The following is a 22,106-nucleotide window of genomic DNA, read 5'->3' on the forward strand; positions in this document are numbered from 1 at the left end:
GGCACCTCATCCCAGTTTTTTTTGTTTTTTTAATTTTTTTTATTTGGTGTTTTTCGATACAAGATATCTTTACAACAATTCTTAATATTATTTCATAAGTTTACAAAACGTTTTGTTAAAAACACATACCTAAAAACATCGTCGCATAACCGTGGTGTTTTATTATAATCTAAATACGATAACCAACAAAACATCATTACAATATCACATCACCACCAATTGCAGGTTATGTAACTAAATTAAAATCAGTAATTTTTCCATTGAAATAACCTGGTTTTGGTATATTCATTCTTCTATTGGATTCACTAAAATCGTATTAACTAATATATCGCAATGGTCATTCACCGCTCCATTTTTGCCTGAATTCTTGGACATCAGATTCTTCTCAATTTCATGCAACAGTTGTGTTAAATCGATGATCATAGACATACGATAATCCCACATACACTGTATCCAGAGCATTTCACTTTGGTAGGCTGTTGATACATTTTGATATTTCAGCAAATTGTTTTGCCGTGCTTTTGCAAAGAAGGCGCAATGTAAGACAAGATGTTTCTTTTTGAGCGTTACTACAAAATCTACATCCTTCATCTTCTAAATCGGAACAGTTGAGCCAGTTCTTAGAGCGCTCTAAAGTTGGAATTAAGTTAAATTTAAACCTCATGTACGTTATGCGCATTTTGTGGCCAGGACACTGTCTCAAGTATGGCAATGGTGGTGATCGTTTATGCCGAAATTTTGCATACTCCTTGTGTGAATTATATTGCCCGATTTTATCTGAATTCACTGCCCAATCGTATTGTATTAGTCTTGCCTTTACAACCTGAGGACGATTTATTAGATCTTCCCTTTCCATGGCTAATTGTGCAAGATTTTCATCACACCTTTTCCCTTCATCTGCTACCGAAGCCGGATTTCCCTTTTTTAGCATTTTTCCAAGATCTTCATAAAGGGAATTTGGCAAAGGGTCTAGGATTTTTGCATGAGACGCAAGCTTGCGCCATAGATGTTTGGTAGCTAATGATGTCAATCCCAGTTCGTGTATAATAATCGAATTTGGTAGTGACATAGGCAAATGTAAAACTTTCTTCCATATTTTTCCTTGGATTTTGTTTAATATAGAACCAATTTCCAAGTAACACAGGTCTAAGCCGTATATGATGATTGCTTCCACTTTAAGCTTGTAAAAATCTATCAATGGAATTAAGGAGAAGTTACAGATTTTTGAGTAGATTAATTTCATTTGTGCGATCAATGGCATCGCTTTGATTGAAATTTATTTATTCCATTTGTCAATTGAATCAGAGTTGTTCAAGTTATAACCCAAGTAAATCATGCCCAAAGCACGTGGAATCAAAAGACCCTTTATTTTCCACTGGTATCTTACAAGCTTTCTTTTGTTTGAGAATACCAATATGTGTGATTTATTCGGGTTTAGCTGGAGGTTGCGCTTCTCACAGAATTCAACTAAACATTCAAGTTTATTTTGCAACCCAAACGGAGTAAGATCAAACATTATCAAGTCGTCTGCAAAAGCTAGCCAATCCAAGCAAAGATCCCCTACTTTGATCGCAAATGAATTACACATAGACCAAATTGACGCTATTTCAGATAGATACAGGTTGAACAGTGTGGCTGCAAGGTTACAGCCTTGCTTTACACCTATAAAGGTAAGAATGGGTGGTGTTAGCGAGCCTTCCTTATCGATCTTGATCCTGTAACTTGTGTTGTGTTGGAATGCATAATGATCATAGCTATCAGGTACGATGGAATATGAATGTCCTGCATCCTTTGCCACAACTGTTGTCTAATTACAGAATCAAAAGCCCCGGATATGTCAACAAGCGCCATATACATATACAGTGGCCCATGATCTTTCTTTCTAGATATTTTCAGTAAGTGTGCCAACAGGGTTGCATTCAACTGTGTACCCATGCCTTTACGAAACCCAATTTGAAACCGCGAAAGGATTTTCTGTTTTAGGATGAAATCATTTAAATCCTTCAATATTAGGGCAGCAAAGATCTTTGCAGAGATGTCGATTAGAGCTATGGGTCTGAAGTTGGAGGGGTCGTTCAAAGGACCCTTTTTGTGTAGTGGAATTATAATCGCGGATATCCACGACTCTGGTACTCTCTTTGCTTTAAATACACATTCCAACCTCCTTGGGATGATTTTTGCCCATAGTTTCAGGTCGTCCTTTAAGACGCACGGTGGAATACCATCCGGCCCAGCAGCTTTAGAAGGTTTTAACTTTGCAATTATAGAGAGGATGTCATTCAATCCCCAGGGACATATAGAGGGAATATTTATAGCCAGATCCGGGGTTAGTAACCCACAAAATTTCTGTGGCATAGCATATTTGGATTCATAGATTTTACACCACACTTCTCCGCTTACTGCAGAGCAAAGATCTGGTTTTCCTTTCAATAATGGGTCCTTCAGTATTGCCCAAGTTTCCCTTGAGTTTTTGCCAATTAAGTTTTGGATCATTTTTTGGTTGGTTTCGATAAATGAACCAATCTTCAGGTGTTTGACATCGTTTCTATAAGTTGCAAGGATTTTCTTTTTCTCAGTTGCATAACCCCCTATATTAATGGATAATTTCAACAGTTTACGGATTTCGCTGTTTTTTTGTTTTTTCCTTAATGCAATTTCTGCATTAAAACTCTTCTTGTAGTCAAACTTTTTGGCTGTTGAGCTTTTCTCCACCAAAGTGTCAAGATGCCTGCGTATCATTCCAACATTTTTCCTTTCCCAAATGTTAAGATCAGAACTGGACAACGTTTCAACATTAGCTTTTACCATATCTCTGTTAACCAGATAGTTTAGCTGCCTATATAATCTAGCATTCCACCTAATGGAAAGTGCCTTGCGATCGATCTCCAACAATGACAGTACGGGCTTAGCTTCATACATTGGTAAACTACACTCAAACAGACACTCCAAAATGCAATGATCGCTTAGATGTGATTGAATAATATTACAATTTGTGGCGAATTCAGCCAGTGAGTTCGAGGTTACTAGGTAATCTATTGCTGTGCGTTTTCTACCACGAGCCCAAGTGTATGCATTCTCTTTTTGTGCAAAGGGCACAACTTGCAATTCCCAATCACTCAAAAACTCCCTCCATATTTGCCCCCTTTCAAAAGCCAATGTTTCATAATAGGATCCTATGGCATCCTCCACAGCGTACACCTGTAAATTAATCAGGACCTGTAGACCTTACCTCTCTAAAACCAACTGCATCTTGCTAGCCAACGCATTAGTAATGTCCAAGCTGGACTATTGCAACGCCCTCTATGCAGGTGCCAACAAATCCATTATAAATAAAATGCAAATCCTTCAAAAATAACGCCCCCAGAGCAGCCCTTGACATACCCCGTAGAGCACACATTTCCAACATCAGGAAAGACCACCACTGGCTTAAAATCAGCGACAGAATCCTGCTCAAGACACTGTCGCTCACCCACAAAGGGCTCAACCACGCAGCACCCCCTTATATTTCAGCTAGACTGTCCAGAAAAACCTTTAGCCACCACACTAGGGCTACCAACCACTTCTTGCTCAAAATGCCTAGATTTAGACGATCTAAAGCGGGTGGAGCAAGCTTCCCTGTCAGAGCTGCCCAGGCCTGGAACGCACTGCCCACTGCACTGAGAGCTAGCCTACCCTACTCTAACTTCAGATGGAAGGTAAAAAACTGGCTCTGGTCCAACGACAATTAACTCACGCGGCACCCTACAGCTTTGATACCCTTGTACCCTAGTCTAAGACAATGCTGATGCTGCTTTCTCCCTTCTGACCTTGTACATTCTTGTAATACTGTAATATGCTAGCTCTTCACTCCAACTGCTTGTACTGACTTGTATGTATTGTATTGGTTTGATTTTTATCCTATGTATTTAACCTAAGCTTAAGTAACCTTGTACCTGCTGCGCCCGGCTACCCTCAGGTTTGGTGCGCATTATCAAATAATAAACTAAATATCTGATTTCAACATTATTTTGTTGAGGTTTGAATTGAAATCGCCACCCATAATGATCTGTGCATTCGGAGCGTATGTTGCCACTTGTAAAAGAACATGGTTAACTTTTTCGATAATAGAGTCTAAGGTTGTTGTTGCTGGGTTCCAATACAGTGCAACTATAATCAGCTGAGTAAGCACCCTGACGTTAAATGTCACTTCCACCGCCAATATATCTGGAGATGAATAGATTTGGAGCAGATTGGATTGATATAAATGTCTCACCAGAATTGCGAGGCCTCCAGATGGACGGCCTTAATGACCTTTTATCGCACGAGAACAAAAAGCTACATATCCTTCCAGATAAATATCTTGGGTCGCCATGGTTTCCTGCAAGATGATTATTGCTGGTGATTGTACATCCAATGTGTTCTGAAACCATTTCTCAAAATTATTAAAGCCACTGCAATTCCAAGAATTTATAACCACTGTATCATTTTATTGTTTTTCTTTGGCTGGCATATTTCTTATTAGATTTTTCATCAGTGGTTCAAGCCATGTCAGGCTTGTCACAATCTGGGCAACGGATTCAGATTGCAATCTGATTTTTTCATGTAGGGTTGCAAGCTGGTTATCATGATCTTCAATGTGGGTGTTGTTATGAGGAGCAGATGGCTGATATTAAACAAACAGTGTGGCATTTTCCAGGGAGTTAAACAGTGATAACTCATAACCAAGCAATTGGAAATCCTGTATGTGTTTCCATATTAGTGCGGCGATGATAGTGTTCTGGTATTTGCATAATATTCGACCGTTTGAGGCATACGGTAGACAAACCCAGTCTATATCGTTAGACACTAAGTTGCGCAGTGCAGGTATTTGATGAAAAACTTTCATCAATGATGTTCGAATTAAGTTTGGTTTGTCTACCTTTGTTGGGTCCAGCGTCCATCCCATTACCAATTTCATCTCGGGCCCTATGGTATTATAGAATGACCATTTATCCCCGCTCTCTCCTTCACGAAAAGGGGTAGGCAATATGGACTGCCGATTTTGCTGTGCATCAGGGGCTACCTTCATGTGTTGTGACTTAGTAAAATCAGGATCCTGAGTGCCTACAACTTCATTCGCAACTTGACTATTCGCATTGTGAGTACTTCTATCCGGTAAAGAACTCACAACATAACAGTCAGCACTAGTATCTGTAGTATTTGGTGGTTTTTGAACTAGATCCGTTATTTTTTTGTCTATTTTTTCGAAAAAGCGTTGTAGCTGCGTTTGTATAAGGATAGGTGATGATAGCGCATTGTCATCTTTTATGTTTGCAACTTTAGATTTTGGTATCTCATCTGGTATATTTTTTTTTACACTCCTCTCAATACTAAAAGGAAACATGTTTTTGTGACCCAGTATCGGCTATACCCAAGACAGCCTGACTTTCGATGTTTAGTTGCGTTATATCAATGTTGTTATCTTCCTTAATAATGCTTTTGTTATTCCTTTTTTGCTGTTTTTGTTTTTTTTAATTCTGTTCTACCAATGTCTCAGAGTTTTTATTTTTCATTTTTTCTTTGTTATTTTGATTCATCTTGAGCCCTGCTTGGGTTAATGGATTTTGGAAGCTTGCATTTTTTTGTTTTTTCAAAGCTTTAGTATGTAATTTTTTAGCTTTTCGGGACATAAAGAATGTACTATGAGTACTATTTCCTCCTTCAGTTGAATCGCTAATACATTCCTGACCACTCTGCATAATCTCTGAGTTCAAATCAATCAGATCTGTAAGCACAGAGGGACTATCAGGGGTATGTGTGGCTGGGGTTAATATTGGCGCCTCCATTTTGTTAAGTACCTCTGCCATCCTCTCCGGAGGCATTAGATTTGCAGCAAGGACAATCTTCTCTAACGCCAATATTCTTTCATGCTGCAATTTCGCTATCTCCACATATGGTGGAAGCGGATTTGCTGGTGCGTTTTTTACATCGGTTGTTGTGTTTGTTATAGCCGAATCATTCAGCTCCACATACTCAGTTTGAGAAGCTGAAGATTTCATATTGTATGATTTCCCAGCTTTGATCTCTGTTGCTATTGCTTCCAACTTTTGAGTATGAAAGCGTTTCTCGCTCATATGTTGCTCAGCCCAAAATACATGACATTTTTCCTGGGCCATCAAAAAGCCCTCTATTTTACACAATCTTGAATTGATTTCTGATGTTGCTAGGCTCAGAGCACCAATCGCTCCATGCGTAAATTCGTGCCCCTTGTCCAGCAAATTCAGTATCCTGGTCAAGACAGGAAAATTCTGTAATTCTTGGGGATTTAAATCCACTAAAGTCTCTTCCAGTGGGAATAGCGGAAGCGATGAATTTGGTTGGCGAGATTTTCCTGAATTGTTTTTTGGCGTTATAGGATCGCAACCCAGTACTGGTGAATGTGAGTAATTTGTATCAGAGGGATTGTATTGAATCTCGTGAGCGGGTGAGCTGGCAGAGTGTTTAAGATCCCGAGCCCCCCATCCTCCTTTGCTCTTTTGCATTTCTTTTAATTGATTTAAATTTTCTGCTATAGCTGCATGGAAATGAACTTGTTCCCTAAAGCCCCTTGACTCAGCAGCAGGTGTTGAGGGCCCATTCGAAAGGCGTGTTCTACCATGGAGTTCAGCTAGAACAACTGGCGCAACGAGCGAAATATCAATAGCTGGCATGTTCTCATCATCATTTACCGCTCTCAATATTGAGCCATCAGTAATGGGTACATTATGAATTAGCTTGGGTGGGTGGGTTATACTTCCATGCACCTCCCTGTGAATTTGGGCCACTATGTTTACCTCGTTTTCAGTTTCTGCAGTTGTAACTTGTACTGATTCTGGCGTAGGTAAAATGGGCACGTTTGAATTTACTGGTGACTTCATATAGGTGCTAATACACGGTTTCTCATTTATGCCCTTTCCCTTTTTCTTAATTTGGTTAACTGTTTCGTGAATGGGCTCCTCATCTGACATATTACCCTCAGACAAGGTTGAAGGGAAACCATTCAGGCATCTCTTCCCATTACGCAATTTCTTAACCATCTTAATGCAAAAAACGCCACCAAGCTCCACCTGATCAAGACAGTGCTTACCACCTGATATAGAGCCACTTCACAGCGTGAGCAAAAACAGACACCCCAAAGAGCAGAATCGCACCCCGCGACGCGCACCGCGAACAGCAAACAGTACTTGTCCGGTACTTGGTGCGCGTCGCAGGTGCGCGAGGCTGCCAGTATTTGAGGTCGCAGAGCGCGTGACTCGTCAGAGGGGGGCGTGGCCACCACAACAGGAAGGACCTTTACAGGGAGAGGTAAGAAGAAGAAGAAAAAAAAAAGAAAAAAAAAAGACGATATTAACAATGGGCACCACAACACTGCAGGATGACAAAAGCATGTGTGCACAGATATTTACACACAAGCCGTAAAGGGGCAGTGTGTGCAGCGCACAAGTTGTAAAGAGCACAGTTGTGTAATACACGAGTTGTGAGGCACAAAGAGGGGAGAGCACGCTCTGTGCGGCACAGGGTTATGTTAATAGACAGTCACCTTAGAGTCAGGCACATTGGTGCACCCGTGAAAGACTTCCTCCAGGGAGTGTTTTAGAGTGCTGTAACAAGTCCGTGGAGTTCAATCCACACAATCCAATCCAATTGATTGTGTGGATTGACACAAACACACAATGATATGGTCGAGGCACCTCGTCCCAGTTTTACATTTGGCAGGTCAAAGCAACGCATCCGAAATGTCCAGGTGCCACTCACCCAGGCGCTGAAGGTATTGCACAGTCCTTTCATGTCCCTTCAATGGTGAGTTCGCTTTTTTGGACTGATCCACAAGCACCTGAAGAGCTGCAAAAGGCAGAAGAAAACATTTTGGTAAATATTTTACATCTATTCCTTAAAAAGCTCCTATGAATTTTAAAAAGAGCACAAATCAAAATTCTTCAAATAATGTTATGCAAATTCAAAGTGTTTCACTTTAAACATTGTTCGGGATGTCTCCCCTGTCACAAAACGCCATTCGAGACATTCACCTGCTTCACCTTTTTAGGCCTCTTTTGCCTACATCGAACACTATTGACAAACAGCTTTTGGGGTACCTTTACCTCCTTGAAGCTTGAGCAGCTTCTCCTTGAATGCCTACCCATACTCGCTTTCTCTTCCTTCATCTTAGGTCCCTACATTTCAAGGAGAAAGAGAGGAAGTATAAAAGTGCTACGAAGGGAGGAACTGGGTCCATAAGGAGAGAAGCATAGCATAATTTGCTAAACAAATCATTGCAAGTTCCCTATCAAATTTTGCAGTGTGGGATAGGGTCAGGTTGGCTTGTGCAACATCAGTTTTTTCTGAAAACATTAATTCACATTAATTTGAGACAGGATTTTATTCAAACCAAGGTGCACTAAAAAAGGTGTTTTGGTGTTTTGGATCAATATTCAAGAAAATTGTTTTAAGGTGTGAAAGAGATCAGATACCGTACTTAACTAGTTACAACAGGTCTCTGATTACCATGAAGATGTGTCTCGTTCCAAATATCCCTAAACCTTTAAGAGTATGGCACTTTATCTGTAGAAGCAACATGGTAGGGGGCTACAGAGGTTCTAGGAACCTACACTTCTTGACAAACCTAACTAGGTGTTAGCAGAGTTTTCATAAAGTCTACCACAAGGTGACACTATAAAACTATCTCTTGGCATACAGGCCCCAACTCTTAGTATAAGTCTGTACTACCCAAAGGCTTGGTAGAATGGAAGAGCAGCCAGGCTCATCTTAAGAGGAGGATGTGAGCTGTAGGTAAGTACAATGAACTCTGTCAATACAGAGCCCAAAGAAACTCTCCCACACGTGTAGATATAGTAAAATAGATATTTATTTGATATACACAAGACAACATTATATTCAGGTATGCAAGTACTATTAGTTAGGATAGTTAGAAAAAGTCCAACTAAGGGTACATTCATACATCTGAAGCAATACATGAGCTCCACTCTTAGTATAAGGCTGTACCACCTGAGAATGTAGTGGCATGGACAGAGCAGCCAGGCTCATCTCAGATGGGAGAGAGGGCTGTAGCTTGGTACAAAGAAATTGTAGCATACATATTGTCCAAAGAAACACTGAAACACTATGGGCCTCATTACGAGGTTGGAGGTAAGGGGTTACCGGCACCGGTAAGGATGCCGGTAACCCCTTACCTCCGTATTCCGAGGTCCCTTAGCGGGTCCTACTAAGGCCGGCTGGTTTTACCAGCCGCCATTGGCGGGAGCCACTAAGGGACCATGGAGCTAATAACGGGCCCGCTATTTGTCGGCCCGTTATTAGCTCCTTCCCCATTCACATTGAGCCCTATGGGGGCTCAAATGGGAATGGTTTTCAGAATGGGGACTTACCGGGTCCTCCAAGATTGGAATGACCCGGTAAGTCCCTATTCCGACAACCCGGACCGGGAATGCGGTAAGGGGGTAGCCGTGGTGCTAATAGCACGATGGCTACCTCCAACCTCGTAATGAGGCCCTATATGTTGTAAAAATAAAGGGTTTATGTTAGGGAGAATTCTCAGAAATGTGCTAATTCCTCTCTACCTTAGAGACCCCCAGCAACTTTGCTGGATTTTAGGACTTTTAATTTTTAACCTGGAGAGAGTGAGACCCTTTCTACCCACTCTTTCATGTATTTTAATGTGATTTGAACTCTGTTTCTTTTTGGTTATGGAGTCTGACAAACTCCATAGGCATCATCTTTACATTACGTCACACAGCACCTTCAGTGCAGTGGCACAGGGAAGTCTTTCAGATTTTCCAAAGGTTTAAATACCTTCTCTTGGATAAACTACTGTTTCCAAGAGCAGTGAAGTGAAATTGACTTTACTAACACTTATACATTTGTAGACCCAGCACACACTATGTTACAATAGGGTGCTGGATGGGTTTGTTACCCTTTCCTCGATGAATGGCTCTTGGCAGTGGTTTGCTATTAACTTCCATGGTGTGCTTTTACCGCGGGCTATGTTCGCAGCTACAGAAAGGACCCAAGGTTGCCATTTTTGTCAAAATGGCCCTGGTCGTCTTTTTTTCGCTATTTCTTTGTGGAAAGGTCCTTCTTGAGATTTACTCTGCATGCCAAACCAGGTTTGGTCCCTTTGTTCGTTTTGCCTTTGGCAGGATTCACGAGTGAAGCCCACCTCTGGCTCCAGGGTGTCTGGCAGGGGCAGGAAGTAAGGGAGGTGCCCGAAACTCCCCGTGCTTAGTCTCTGGGTGACTGACAGATAGGCTGGAATGGATGGGAAAAACCTGCATAAAAGGCGAGGCTTTTTGGTTTGGAAGTCAGAGTCGACCACTGGACGAAGGAATCTGAAGAGGAACTTGGAAGAGACGACTGCTGCAACTCCTGGACCGTTGGTTTGCCCGGTGAAGCCCTGCTGCTGTGCTGAAGCTCAGAATTCACCTCGGCTAGAGAAGCCCTGCAAGGACGACTTCTCTCCTTGAGTTGGTGAGATCAATCAACTCCAAAGTAAGCCCGACTGGACATCCTCTCGAAGCTTGTTGTATTTCCACTGCTGCTGGAACCGAAGAGCCAGGGAGAGGAACACCAGATTGTGTGCATTGCTTATAAGTTGACCAAGAGCCCAAGAAGCAGGACTGACCGAGCCTGAACCACCTCAATAGAGTGCTGGACCCCAGATGCAAGGAAAGTCCATCTCGACAGCCAAGAGTATGCAGTGGTCCTATTTGCTGAGACGCGAGGCGCTGAAACCGCAAAGTGCCACTGAATAGAATTTGGTCCTTTTCTGTCGCTGATCCTCCCATTGCAGTGCAGGAGTCCTCCACACATCCTCCCTCTTGTCCCCATGACTGAGGCCCAGGAACACAGGATCTGCAGAGCGGCACAGGAACAGAAGCCAGCTGGAACTGGTTTTCTTCTAACCAAAGGTACTGTACAGTCCAAGAGAACTTACCTCTTGTGTAGCCTTACTTGTTCTCAATTGCGTCTTGTCTTGGTTGTTGCTGTAGAGTTGCTAACAGCTTCTTTACCTCACAAGCCTAAACAGCATGTGGCCCTACTTTGATTTCTTTTTTCTACAAAGACTTCTAAAACATTGTGCATGGCTTTTACCTACCTCTAAGAAGTGCTTCAGCTCACCTAGACATTTGCCCAATTGACTTTGGCCTAGCCCGACTCCCTGAAGGACTCTTCTCTCCTCTGATTGTGTGTTTTACCTTCCTTCCAGGAACACATTTTTCGTGGCACAGGTGGACGCCCTCTTCTTGTGGTCTGCTCAGTACAGCGATGAGTGCCTTGTCGTGTGTACCCGTGTCCTTGGCGTACACTAAGATGTTGTCTTGAAAAAAGGAGACGTTTGTGATTCCTTTCAACAGAGAGCTCATCATCCTCTGGAAAGCCGATGCTGCCGAGGACAGGCCGAATGGCATGCGTGTATACTGAAACGTGCCAAAAGGGGTGATGAACGCTGTGAGGGGTCGTGAGGCCTTGTGCAAGCTTATCTGGTGCTACGCATCACGCATATCGAGCCTCGAAAATATGGCTGCTTCTTTCATCATGAGCACAATTTCGCTGATGCTGGGAAGTGGAAAGGTGTCAGTGACCGCTTCTAAGTTGAGACTTCTTAGGTCTATGCAGACCCTGAGCTTGTTTGAAGATTTCTTTTTGATGAAGACTACTGGGCTCAACCATTCTGAAGACTCTACTGTTTAAATGGTGCCCTCTTTGACCATCTTCTGAAGGTGGGCTTCCAGCGCGGGCCTCGGCGTGGCAGGCACTGGCCTGACCTTGTGATTCACGGGCACTGCATTTGGCTTTAGACGGATCTTGTGGACGTAGTTTCGGATCTTCCCCAGAGTTTCCGAGAACAGGCCAGGAAAGGCTTCTTTCCAATTCAGCGCTCCCCCTTAAGAGACCAGAAGTACCTGCTCTGGGGTATTGGGGTCTAGCCTTATGCTGAGCCTGTGTTGATCATCCCAACCAAGCACGGCGGGGCCCTGGGAAGAGAAGCAAACTCTGGTGGTGGTGGACCTGCCTTTGAATTCCACCTTAGCTCTTATGTAGCCAAGCAGATCTACGATGGCCCCTCGGAAAACCGTCAGCTTCTGTCTGGTGGTTCTGATTTCCACTTTGTCACGCCCCATCATTTCTTTGTACGTTTTTATGGGGAGCATGGTGAGATCTGATCCTGAGTCAGCCATGACTCGTGTTGCCATGCCGTCTACTTTCACGGTGCAGTGAGGTTTTTCCCTTCTGGCGTGAGGAGCGTTGACCACGATGACCATGGGTTTGTCGTGTGGATCGACGTCTTCCCTCGACTCTCTGTGGCCATCAATGCGAGTGATAGTTTCTTCCCGCCATGTGCAAGCCGTTGCCACGTGACCCACGCATGGACATTTTGAACACTCCTTGTTCCTAGAGGGACAGTCTCGATCATTCACCATGTGCTTGGTGCTGGCACATCTGTAGCACTTGGGTGCATCCTTTTGCCTGGGACACTTGTCGCTGGGGCCGTCACAGGGCTGTCTTTCTTTTTTGACCCTGTCCACTGCAACGCGGCTAGTTCAAGTACTGGTGATGGGCCTGCGAGCCGGTGAGGTCTCCTCCTCGGCTCTGGCGATTTGGATGGCCTTGTCGAGGTCTACTTCCTTTTCCTGTATGAATTTGTCCTGCACCTTCTTGGAATTTGCGTGAACTACCAGCATGTTGCAGATAACTTGTTCCGCGTTATCACCAAATCCATGTAGAGATGCAAGTTCCCTCATCCTGGTGATGTAGTCATCTACTGGCTTGTTGCTTTCTTGCTTGCGAGTGTAGAACCTTAGTCTGTGTAGCACCACATTTTCCTTGGTGAACCTCTTCACGATGCAGCAGATTGCCTCCTTGTACACGTCGTCACCCTCGCCTGCTGCGGGCATGGCCTTGACCCACCGAAGATACGCTGTCCTTCGACTCCCATCGCATTTAAAAGTATCGCCTTCTTCCTTGCCGGGGCGTGCCACCTCCCGCCCAGCGCCTCAAGGTATGTGGAGAAAAGTGGTTCCCATTGCTGCCATGGAATTGCCAGGGTCCCGGGCGAAGGGAGGAATGTAGGGGGTGGCATGGTGCCTTGCATGGTGAGCCCGCTGGGTTCTGGATCCTCATCGCCAATTATGTGGTGGCCTAAGTAAAGAGAGGACACCGGTGGTGCTGTAGGTGGTGTTTATTTAGACACCTATGAACTAATTAACTGGGGGCATAAACTGTCCAGGGGCAAGGAAGAACTGTACAAACGATACTGCAGTCCACATATATACAGTTGATTCACTGTAAGCAGAGTGTTCATAGTCCGCATGAAGTCACATTCCTAGAGCCCCCAGGTGGCTTCCTGCATCCTTGGCATTACGCTCTAGGAGAGATCTCTTCACACGCTGGGCTCCTGACCTTTGGAGCGCTTTGGATGCAGGAGGAGCGCTGGGGCGGTGCGTCAGCTAAGCTGCCCATGGCAGGGATAGAGCCGTGTAGAGGAGCAGCAGGTAAGTTGGCCGCAAAGGTAAGTATGGATGGTAGGGGGTGGGTGGATAGCAGGTGGGGGGGGGAGGAGTCATGTGCATGATTATTTTGTAACGGGCAATTCAAATTTGTCATTTTCCGAATTCGACATTTTCGTTTACAAAATAATCACATACATTCAATGTGCGAGGCATGGCCCCCCTACGCATGCATCCACATCCTTGCACAATAACCACAGCACTGTCTTCACAATTCTATTGCCAAGCCCTGCCTCTCACAGCCCACAAACACATCTTCAACGAACAGCACCTCGCCTAAGTGCATCACGCGTTCCGCACCCATCTTTCCTTCGACCCAACCACAGCTTTGGATAACTGCTGCTACCTCCTATGCCAAACCCTTTACCAGCCACGCCAGCCGTCACGAGTGCCACCCTAACAGTTGCACCAACACACCTCTGTGCTACCTAGCAGCTATTCATTACGGTACCCTTCCACCTACCCAATTACCCCCTACATGCTGCATACCCCACTGGGATAGAACTAGGCACCGGATACTACCCGCACCTACCGCCATGCTGAAAGTCCCAAGCACACACATCACCAAACCCTACGCTACAGTAAATGGCTCTCCGCACACATTGGATGCTGCAATATGCAGATTCCGCTGGTGACCTCGTACCTGGGTCAACCACTGCACTCAAACAAGGTGATTACCCATACGCCCAGGCAAAACCCAAAGCACCACCTCACTACACACCAGCCTACAAACAGTAGATGAACCCCCCCCCCCCACAGCCCCAACGCAGTATACTGGGGACTCACTAAATCTGCTCCGTGCCCGCTTAGGGAATGCAACATACACCTTGCTGAACGCACCACAACCCCAACTGATCACTTGATTCCACCCTCCAAAACACAGCACACAGACTGCCTAAAATACTGCACTGCTCACCACGTGAGATTTCTCCAGGTGCCAGTTCTGCCTCCCAATACCAATGACACCCAGGCCTCACACTCCGCCCACCACCTCCCCCACCCCTAGACCCAGGCAAAACTGCACTGCACCTTTCTCAACACCTGGACCTTGGTGGCGCACGCACACGACATCCTTGACTTGCTCACCGCAAACAACTTCCACATGCTTGCGCTCACATAAACCTGCCTTGCACCCACCTCTGGCCCAAATGGTTATGCCCTACTTCGCTCTGACAGAGTCCTGAAAAAAGGAGGTGGGGTAGCCCTCATTTACATATTCCACTTTATTCCCTCAACGTTGCCCCTCTCCCAAACTGCGAATCTATCTCAGCCAAAATCAAATGCACGCCTAATGCCTACATCACCCTCCACCTCATCTACTGGCCTCCTGTCCCCCTTGCTACGTTTGAAGACGACATCACCCAACTTGCTTTAACCAACCTCAACTCTGCCTCCCAACTTCTAATCCTGGGCGACATCAACCTCGGATACAACACCCCAATAGACACGGAGGCCACCACCCTGGCAAGCTCCATGGCAGCCCTAGACTTCACGCAACTGGTTACCCACCCTAAACATGACCACAGCCACACGCTAGACTGGATCACAAAAGTAACACCACCATCCTATTTAACACTCCGTGCCCATGGTCTGACCATAAACCAAACCCCCCCCCCCCAACCCCCGAGCCAAGAAACCAAAAATCCCACCACACCTCAAACAACTCCTGGTTCACCCCAGAGCTTAGAGATACCTGTGCTATTAAAAGAGCAGTTGAAGCTTCCTGGTTAAAAGACACCCTCCACTACGAACAAAGGCTGCTTCGCCACAGCCTCCTGCCATTACAGACAGGCCACTCATACTGCCAAAGCAGCGGTCTACAACAATAGGATCTCAAAGGCGTCCTCCAGCCCCTGTGAGCCATTTACCATCCCTCAAGAGTCCGTCACCCCCGCCACAATACTCAGACAATTCTTAGTGTAACACTATCCAAGACAACCTCACTAACAAAATGTCACTACTGCAAAAGAAGATCGCTACCAAATGGTCCCGCATCTTAGCGGTCACACCTCTCACCCCACAACCTGAAGAACCTCGAAATATCCCACCCTTTGAGTTTCAACCCATCAGTATCCCCACTCTTGACATCCTCATCAAAGGCCTCAAACCTTTGCAGTGCGCCGAACCACTACTACCTCTAATTGCAGCCATCATCAATTCCTCCTTTGCCTCGTGCTCTGCCCTCCTGCCCGCAAGGAATCCTGGATCTCCCCACACATTATACAATATATACACACACAAAACCCCTTTTTGACCTTCTGGACTCGTCAGGCATGTCATACACCAACTATGCCAACGACACAGAGATCCTCATACCCTCTCAGGCAACCACGCACAGGATAAACTCAATCTACAAGACCATTCAAACGTTGGTGGCCGCACACAGCCTCTGTCTGAACGATGAAAAGACAAGGCTGCTCGTCATCGCCAGCCCCCCCCCGCCCCGCCTAGTCAAGCTCCCCAGGCGTACAAAGCATTCACCATTGATGGTTATAATATTCCTGTTACTACCAAAAATCGTCTCGGAGCTGCTCCCGCCCTTATCTATTCAAAGTTTGACTACTGCAACTCACTGCTCTGCGACCTATCCATCAAAAACTTGGGCAAACTTCAAACAATGCACTGCGTGCAGTACTTGACATTGGGAAGCGCAACCACATCACAGAGGTGAGAAAATCGGCCCACTGCTGGTAAAGGGCAGAGTCAACTTAAAGGACCTCTGCATTACACACTGCTGTCTCTCCAATAATGCCCCTTCGCACCTTGCAACTAAGCTCAAAAGACACTCACCGGCAAGGCCACCCCCAGAGATCGGCAACAAACATTGTGTCGCCATCCCCAAGAGCTCCTCATTCACCTGCGAGATGAACCGTTGTATGATATCTTCAGGAAAAAGCTTCAAACTCACCTATTTAACGGACACTCCCTTTGTCATATCTCCTCCCCCCTGACCCCCAGCTGTTCTTATTTTTTGCCTGACTGTAACTAGAGCCCAGATGCACATGGGCTGGGTGCGCTTCTACAAATGCCAAAATAAAATAAATAAAAGTAATATAAGTGGCAGGTCCAAGACCAGCACCCAAGGCATATATATTTAGGCGATGGAAGAAAAAGGGAAACCAACTATTTCACCAGTCAGGAAAAATATGCTAACAATCCCAAAGGTGTATAAAAATACTCCACATTATTTTGAACACCCTTGAGCATAATATTAAAACTAATGCTAATGCACGCCTTTTAATACATCAAAGCAAACAATCAAGTGAAAATGAATTAGTTTGTTATTAAGGTTAGACACAATGTTAAAAGACAGCCCCAATGAAGAAATGCAGAGCACAACTTTAAATATGAATTAAAAATCAACGGTAAGTACTAAAAATATAAAACTTGGTTCAGAGCACTCCCCTAGAGGGTCTAAGAAAAACATCAAGGCATAGTTAAGTTCCCCAGAATCAATTTTACATAGCTCCAGAGCAGGTTCAAAGTTCCATACGAATGAATGGGAGAAGCGCCAATGGGCCATCTGCTTTAGCGAAGATTAGTCAATTTCACCCAACAGGTGCAGATTCTGCGGCAAGCAACTAGAGGGCAAGCCAGAGGAGACCTGAAAGTGTTCTAGGGGTAGTATGGTCCCAGAACCCCAGAAGAAAGTGCGGATGGACTTCCAATAAACACCTATTAGGAATGCAGTAAAGAACTTCTACCCCAGATCAGAGGACACCGGAAGGTATCACAAATAATCGCCCACCCCAGGACCCAAAAAGGTAGTTACTCGCATTGGTGGCTGCCAGGAAAACTGTTCCTGCAGCGCAAATCAACCCAGTAAGTAAACGCCTCATTTCTACAGGTGCGGTTATCAGGATTCGGTTCCTAGGGATTTGCACCCTGAGCCTGCGATGATCCCATCGACCGAAGAAAGGAACAAAGACTCTTCCCACAGCCTCGACCTTCAAGCCAGAAGTGGAAAATTCAGCAAGGAAAACTCCAGGAAGATGTAGGAAACTGCAAAGACGTCTCTTGGCAACTCGGTGTAAATCAGAGGAAGGCAGCACAGCAGAGGATGGGAACAGCGGCTGGGGGCCCACTCTGACAAGCTGAAGAAATGGTGAGGTGGTGAAGTCTCAGCTCCCCATCGTACAGCAGCAGTGGCCCACAGCCAAGTGGATGATTCTGGTGGGAAATGGCATGTTGCAGTGGTAAACAAAGGACAAAAGGAGTTCAAAGTGGAGGGCTCGAGCCAGCAGAGGTGGGGATTAAGCAGGAGTCTTCAGAAAGCTGAGACAGGGCCTCCAGAGGCAAAACACCCTAACTGGGATATGCCCAAGACATGGCACTTTGGTGAGGGCTTTACAAATGGCAAAAATGCATAGAATTAGAAGGAAAAATCCTTAAGCAGGTCGACAGACCAATCACCTTCAAGTTGCAGGAACAAAGCAGCAAAAGAAGCAGGGACAGGACAGACAAAATATCCTTGCACAAAGGGGAAGTCCATTTGAACTGCCAACAAGACAAAGCCACCAACACTAGAAGTGAGAGGGAGAGTTCAGGGACCTATACTGGCCACAGCGAGTTAGGACCAATATTATATTGAGGCTGCTTTTGTGGGCTCCCAAAGTGTCCACATGGTCACAAGAACCATTTCTAGCCTACCTTGTGGTTGATTCGAACAAAGGAAGCCCTAAAACACAAAAAGACCAAGAGCACGATTTAAAAGAAATGTAAAAAATAAAAGAAAAATTGGTACACAAAATGGCTACCAAAAGGTACACTGGCCTACCAATGTGATAAAATGGCTTGTACCGCTGGTGAAGATATGACTTCTGCTTGGCTTCATATCTTCCCGAGGATGTTGTGTTTGGAGAATGGCACTGAAGCTCTTCAAGAGGGTATCCCTCTGGAATCACCTGGAATCGGCTGATGTCTTCTCCTCGCCTGTAGAGGAGAACTGGTTATGGTATTTACCTTCCTTTTCGCAATAACTGTGGATGTGCCTATTGGCTATCGGGTTTAATCCTATGGGGAACATGTGAACTTAGCTAGAAGTGTACTTAAGCGATTTTTGTGGTACTTGCCTGCCTCTGGAAATCGTTCCCGCCCTCCACCCCCTGCAGATGTGGCCACATACTGGAATTTTAGCTCCAGGCACCAATAGTTTTTGTATTTGTGAAGCCTTGCATTACACATCTGTCTATGAGAAGAACAAGTTACTTTCTTACCTGGTAACGTTCTTTCGATGGGATGTTCCGATGACGTATTCCACATCTATGACAGGCAATCACCACAGCTGTGCTGCTTCGGAAAATGTTCAGCGTCTGCGTCCTGCGTCGATGACGTCGATACGCTGTCCTCGGGGGGCCTCCGTCGAGCAGACGTCACCGGATGTTATAAGTAGGACGCACGACGCCCGTAGCCTCAGTTGTAGTTTTTTCCCAGAAATTGTGGCACCAATCTTCTGCCAGTATGACCACAGAAAGCCTTGCGGAAACATAAGCTGCAATCGCATAAGAAATTCTGTTGCGGGGCAGGCTGGGAGGGAACGATGTGGAATACGTCGTCGGAGCATCCCATCGAAAGAACGTTACCAGGTAAGAAAGTAACATGTTCTTCGAAGGGATTGGTTCCTCCGACGTATTCCACATCTATGACAGACTCCCAAAGCAGTAACAACGTAAGGAGGAGGGAAAAGAATTTAGAATTTTAGAATGCCCAATTAAATTGCAGAATAGAGGACCGCCTTGCCAAAGGCCAAGTCCTCCCCATGGAGAGAATCCAGGGAGTAGTGTTTTACAAAAGTATGGACAGAGGCCCATGTGGCTGCTTCACAAATGTTACGAATGGGAACACCCCTCTGCAAAGCAGTAGAGGCAGCCACAGCTCTAGTAGAATGGGCCCATAAGCCTACCGGAGGGTCCTTACCCGCCAAGCGGTAACATTCAGAAATTGTCAATATAATCCATCTAGACAAAGTCTGCTTAGTAACAGCTTGTCCCAAACGCCTTCCAGCGTATCCTACAAAGAGTTGATCGTCCACTCTGACCCGGTACATGCGCGAGATGTAGAAACTTAAAGCTCTCCTAGGATCCAACCTATGGAGCCTCTCCTCTTCCTTACCAGGATGTGGAGGAGGATAGAACGCCGGAAGAATGACCTTCTGGCTTAAATGAAATTCCGAAACAACTTTCGGAAGAAAAGAAGGACAAACCCTAAGGACAACCCTGTCCTTATGAAACACTGTGAAGGGTGGTTTAACAGATAGTGCCTGCAACTCGCACACACTGCGAGCGGAAGTAACCGCAACTAAAAATACAGTTTTAAGGGTCAACAGTCTCAAAGGACAAGAATGTAAAGGCTCAAATGGAGCACCCATTAGGAATTTTAGAACCAGGTTCAAATCCCAACCAGGCACCTGGAAAGGTGACGGTGGGAACACATTAAAGAGCCCTTTCAGAAACTGCGCAATTAAAAGGAATCTTAAAATAAGAACACTCCTCAGACGAGCGCTTAAATATGGACAGCGCCGCCAGGTAACCTTTAATGGTACCCACTTGCAAGCCCTTGTGGGCTAACGAAAGCAAAAAAGACAGAACCACAGGAATGGCACATAAAAAAGGATCCACATTCTTGACCCTGCACCTGTCGCAGAACTTTCTCCAACGGTACAGGGACTTTGTTGCAGGCCTTCTGGCCGAAAGCAACACCTCCATCACGTCTTCAGGGAGGTCCAATCCGTACACCTCAACCTTTCAGAAGCCAAGCATGAAGGTTGAGGGACTTGACCTCTGGATGGAGAACCTGATTTCCCCCCCCCCCGTGAGAGCAGATCGTCTCGATAGGGAAGACGGCGTGGAGGGCAGATGGGCATGTCGGGAAGGTCCGGGTACCACGTTCTCCGGGCCCATGCCGGAGCAATGAGGATCATTCGGGAACCAAACCTCCGTAACCTCCTCAGCACTTGCGGAATGACGGGGACTGGAGGAAACGCGTACAGCAGTGGGAAGGACCACTCCACTACGAACGCGTCCCCTAAGGCTCCTCTTGGAAGAAATTCCCGCGGCCCTTAGCTCCAACAGATTGATATGGAGTCTGGACTCCGACCGAGACCAACGACCGCTGACTGTCAACTCGTTGGCATGCGCTCCCCATCCCGTGACGGATGCGTCCATCACGATCGTCACCTCCGGCCAGGGTAGCCAAAATGGAGCCCCATTCATCAGATTGCCTTCGACAGCCCACCGCAGAAGATCCTGGGTGGCACCTGAACGGGATCCGACATCCTGCCGGAGGACTGCGACCACTGCATCTTGAGAGCCCACTGCAGAGATCTCATCCGCAGCCTGGCCTCTGGCACCGGGAGAATTCAGGATGCCATGAGGCCTAGCAACCTCAAGAACTCGAACGCCGGGAGACTCTGGGCATGTTGAAACTTGTGCACCATCTGCAGAATGTGATGAGCCCTCACCTGGGGAGGGAAACACTGTCCCAGGGATGTGTCGAGCACTGCTCCGATGTACTGGAGCTGCTTGGTTGGCGTCAAGTGGGACTTCTTTAAGTTGAGGGAGATGCCCAGCCTGTGAAGGGAGTGGCAGGTGACGGACAGATGATCCAGGACTTGCTCGGGAGAGCGCGCCCTGATCAACCAATCGTCCAGGTAGGGGTAGACGTGAAACCCCACTTTCCTGAGATACGCTGCCACCACCACCATGAGCTTGGTGAAGACCCTCGGGGCGGAGGTCAATCCGAACGGCAGGACCCAAAACTGAAAGAGCGAGTCGCCAACCGCGAACCTCAGGTACTTCTTGTGCTTGGGATGAATCGGCACATGAAAATAAGTGTCCTTGGGGTCAAGAGACACCAACCAGTCCTGAAGTTGAAGGGCCTGGAGGACTTGAGAGAGAGTAACCATCTTGAACTTGTCCTTCCTGAGGAGCTTGTTCAAACCACCCAAGTCCATGATAGGTCTCAATCCCCCCGTCCTTTTTCGAAATCAAAAAAATAAGGGTAATACCATCCCTTGTTCCTCTCCGCTACAGGCACCAGTTCTATGGTGCCTTTCTCCAGCAGGGATTTGATTTCCTGCGCAAGGAGCGGATCCAGACTCTTCAAAGAGATTCCCTGGTGGATTGCGAGGCCTCTGCCGGAAAGGAAGACAGTAGCCGTGGGCTATGATCTCCAGAACCCACACATCTGAAGTAATGGCATGCCATCCTACAAGATGCTGCGCCAGCCTTCCCCCAACCGGCAAACCATGGGACATGGCCTCATGACCGAGCTGAAGCGGCTGCGGCAGTGCCTGAGGGCAAAGAGGCAACTGCCCAAGCGGCCTGGGCACCTCGAGTACCTTGTTTTCCACCTCTGGTACTCCTACGTTGGCCCCTTCAACTTGCAGCTCCCCTCGATCTATCAAAGGTAGAGTAGTATCGAAAGGAACCTCCCCTCCATTGCTGTCCCATAGGACGAAAAGGCGGAGGTTGGCGAACTGCAGCGCTCAATGACTTTGCTGCAGCTTTGGAGGTCTGCAACCTCTCAAGGCTCTCGTCAGCCTTGCTGCCAAAAAGATGGTCACTATCAAAGGGCATGTTGAGAAGC

The 22,106-nt window shown here is 46.1% G+C and overlaps 1 protein-coding gene across 2 annotated transcripts in view; it reads right to left on the bottom strand.

Annotated features, from left to right (window-relative positions):
• Positions 1-22,106, bottom strand: part of VPS39 (VPS39 subunit of HOPS complex) — a 682,603-nt gene that overhangs the window by 236,047 nt on the left and 424,450 nt on the right. For both annotated transcript variants that reach the window (XM_069638818.1, XM_069638817.1), the window contains exon 15: positions 7,753-7,839. In XM_069638818.1, the coding sequence (XP_069494919.1) occupies positions 7,753-7,839 (87 nt within the window). The remainder of the gene's footprint in view (positions 1-7,752; positions 7,840-22,106) is intronic.

Source organism: Ambystoma mexicanum, chromosome 14 (genome assembly GCF_040938575.1).
Source record: "Ambystoma mexicanum isolate Mex_15411 chromosome 14, UKY_AmexF1_1, whole genome shotgun sequence".
NCBI classification, from domain to species: domain Eukaryota; kingdom Metazoa; phylum Chordata; class Amphibia; order Caudata; family Ambystomatidae; genus Ambystoma; species Ambystoma mexicanum.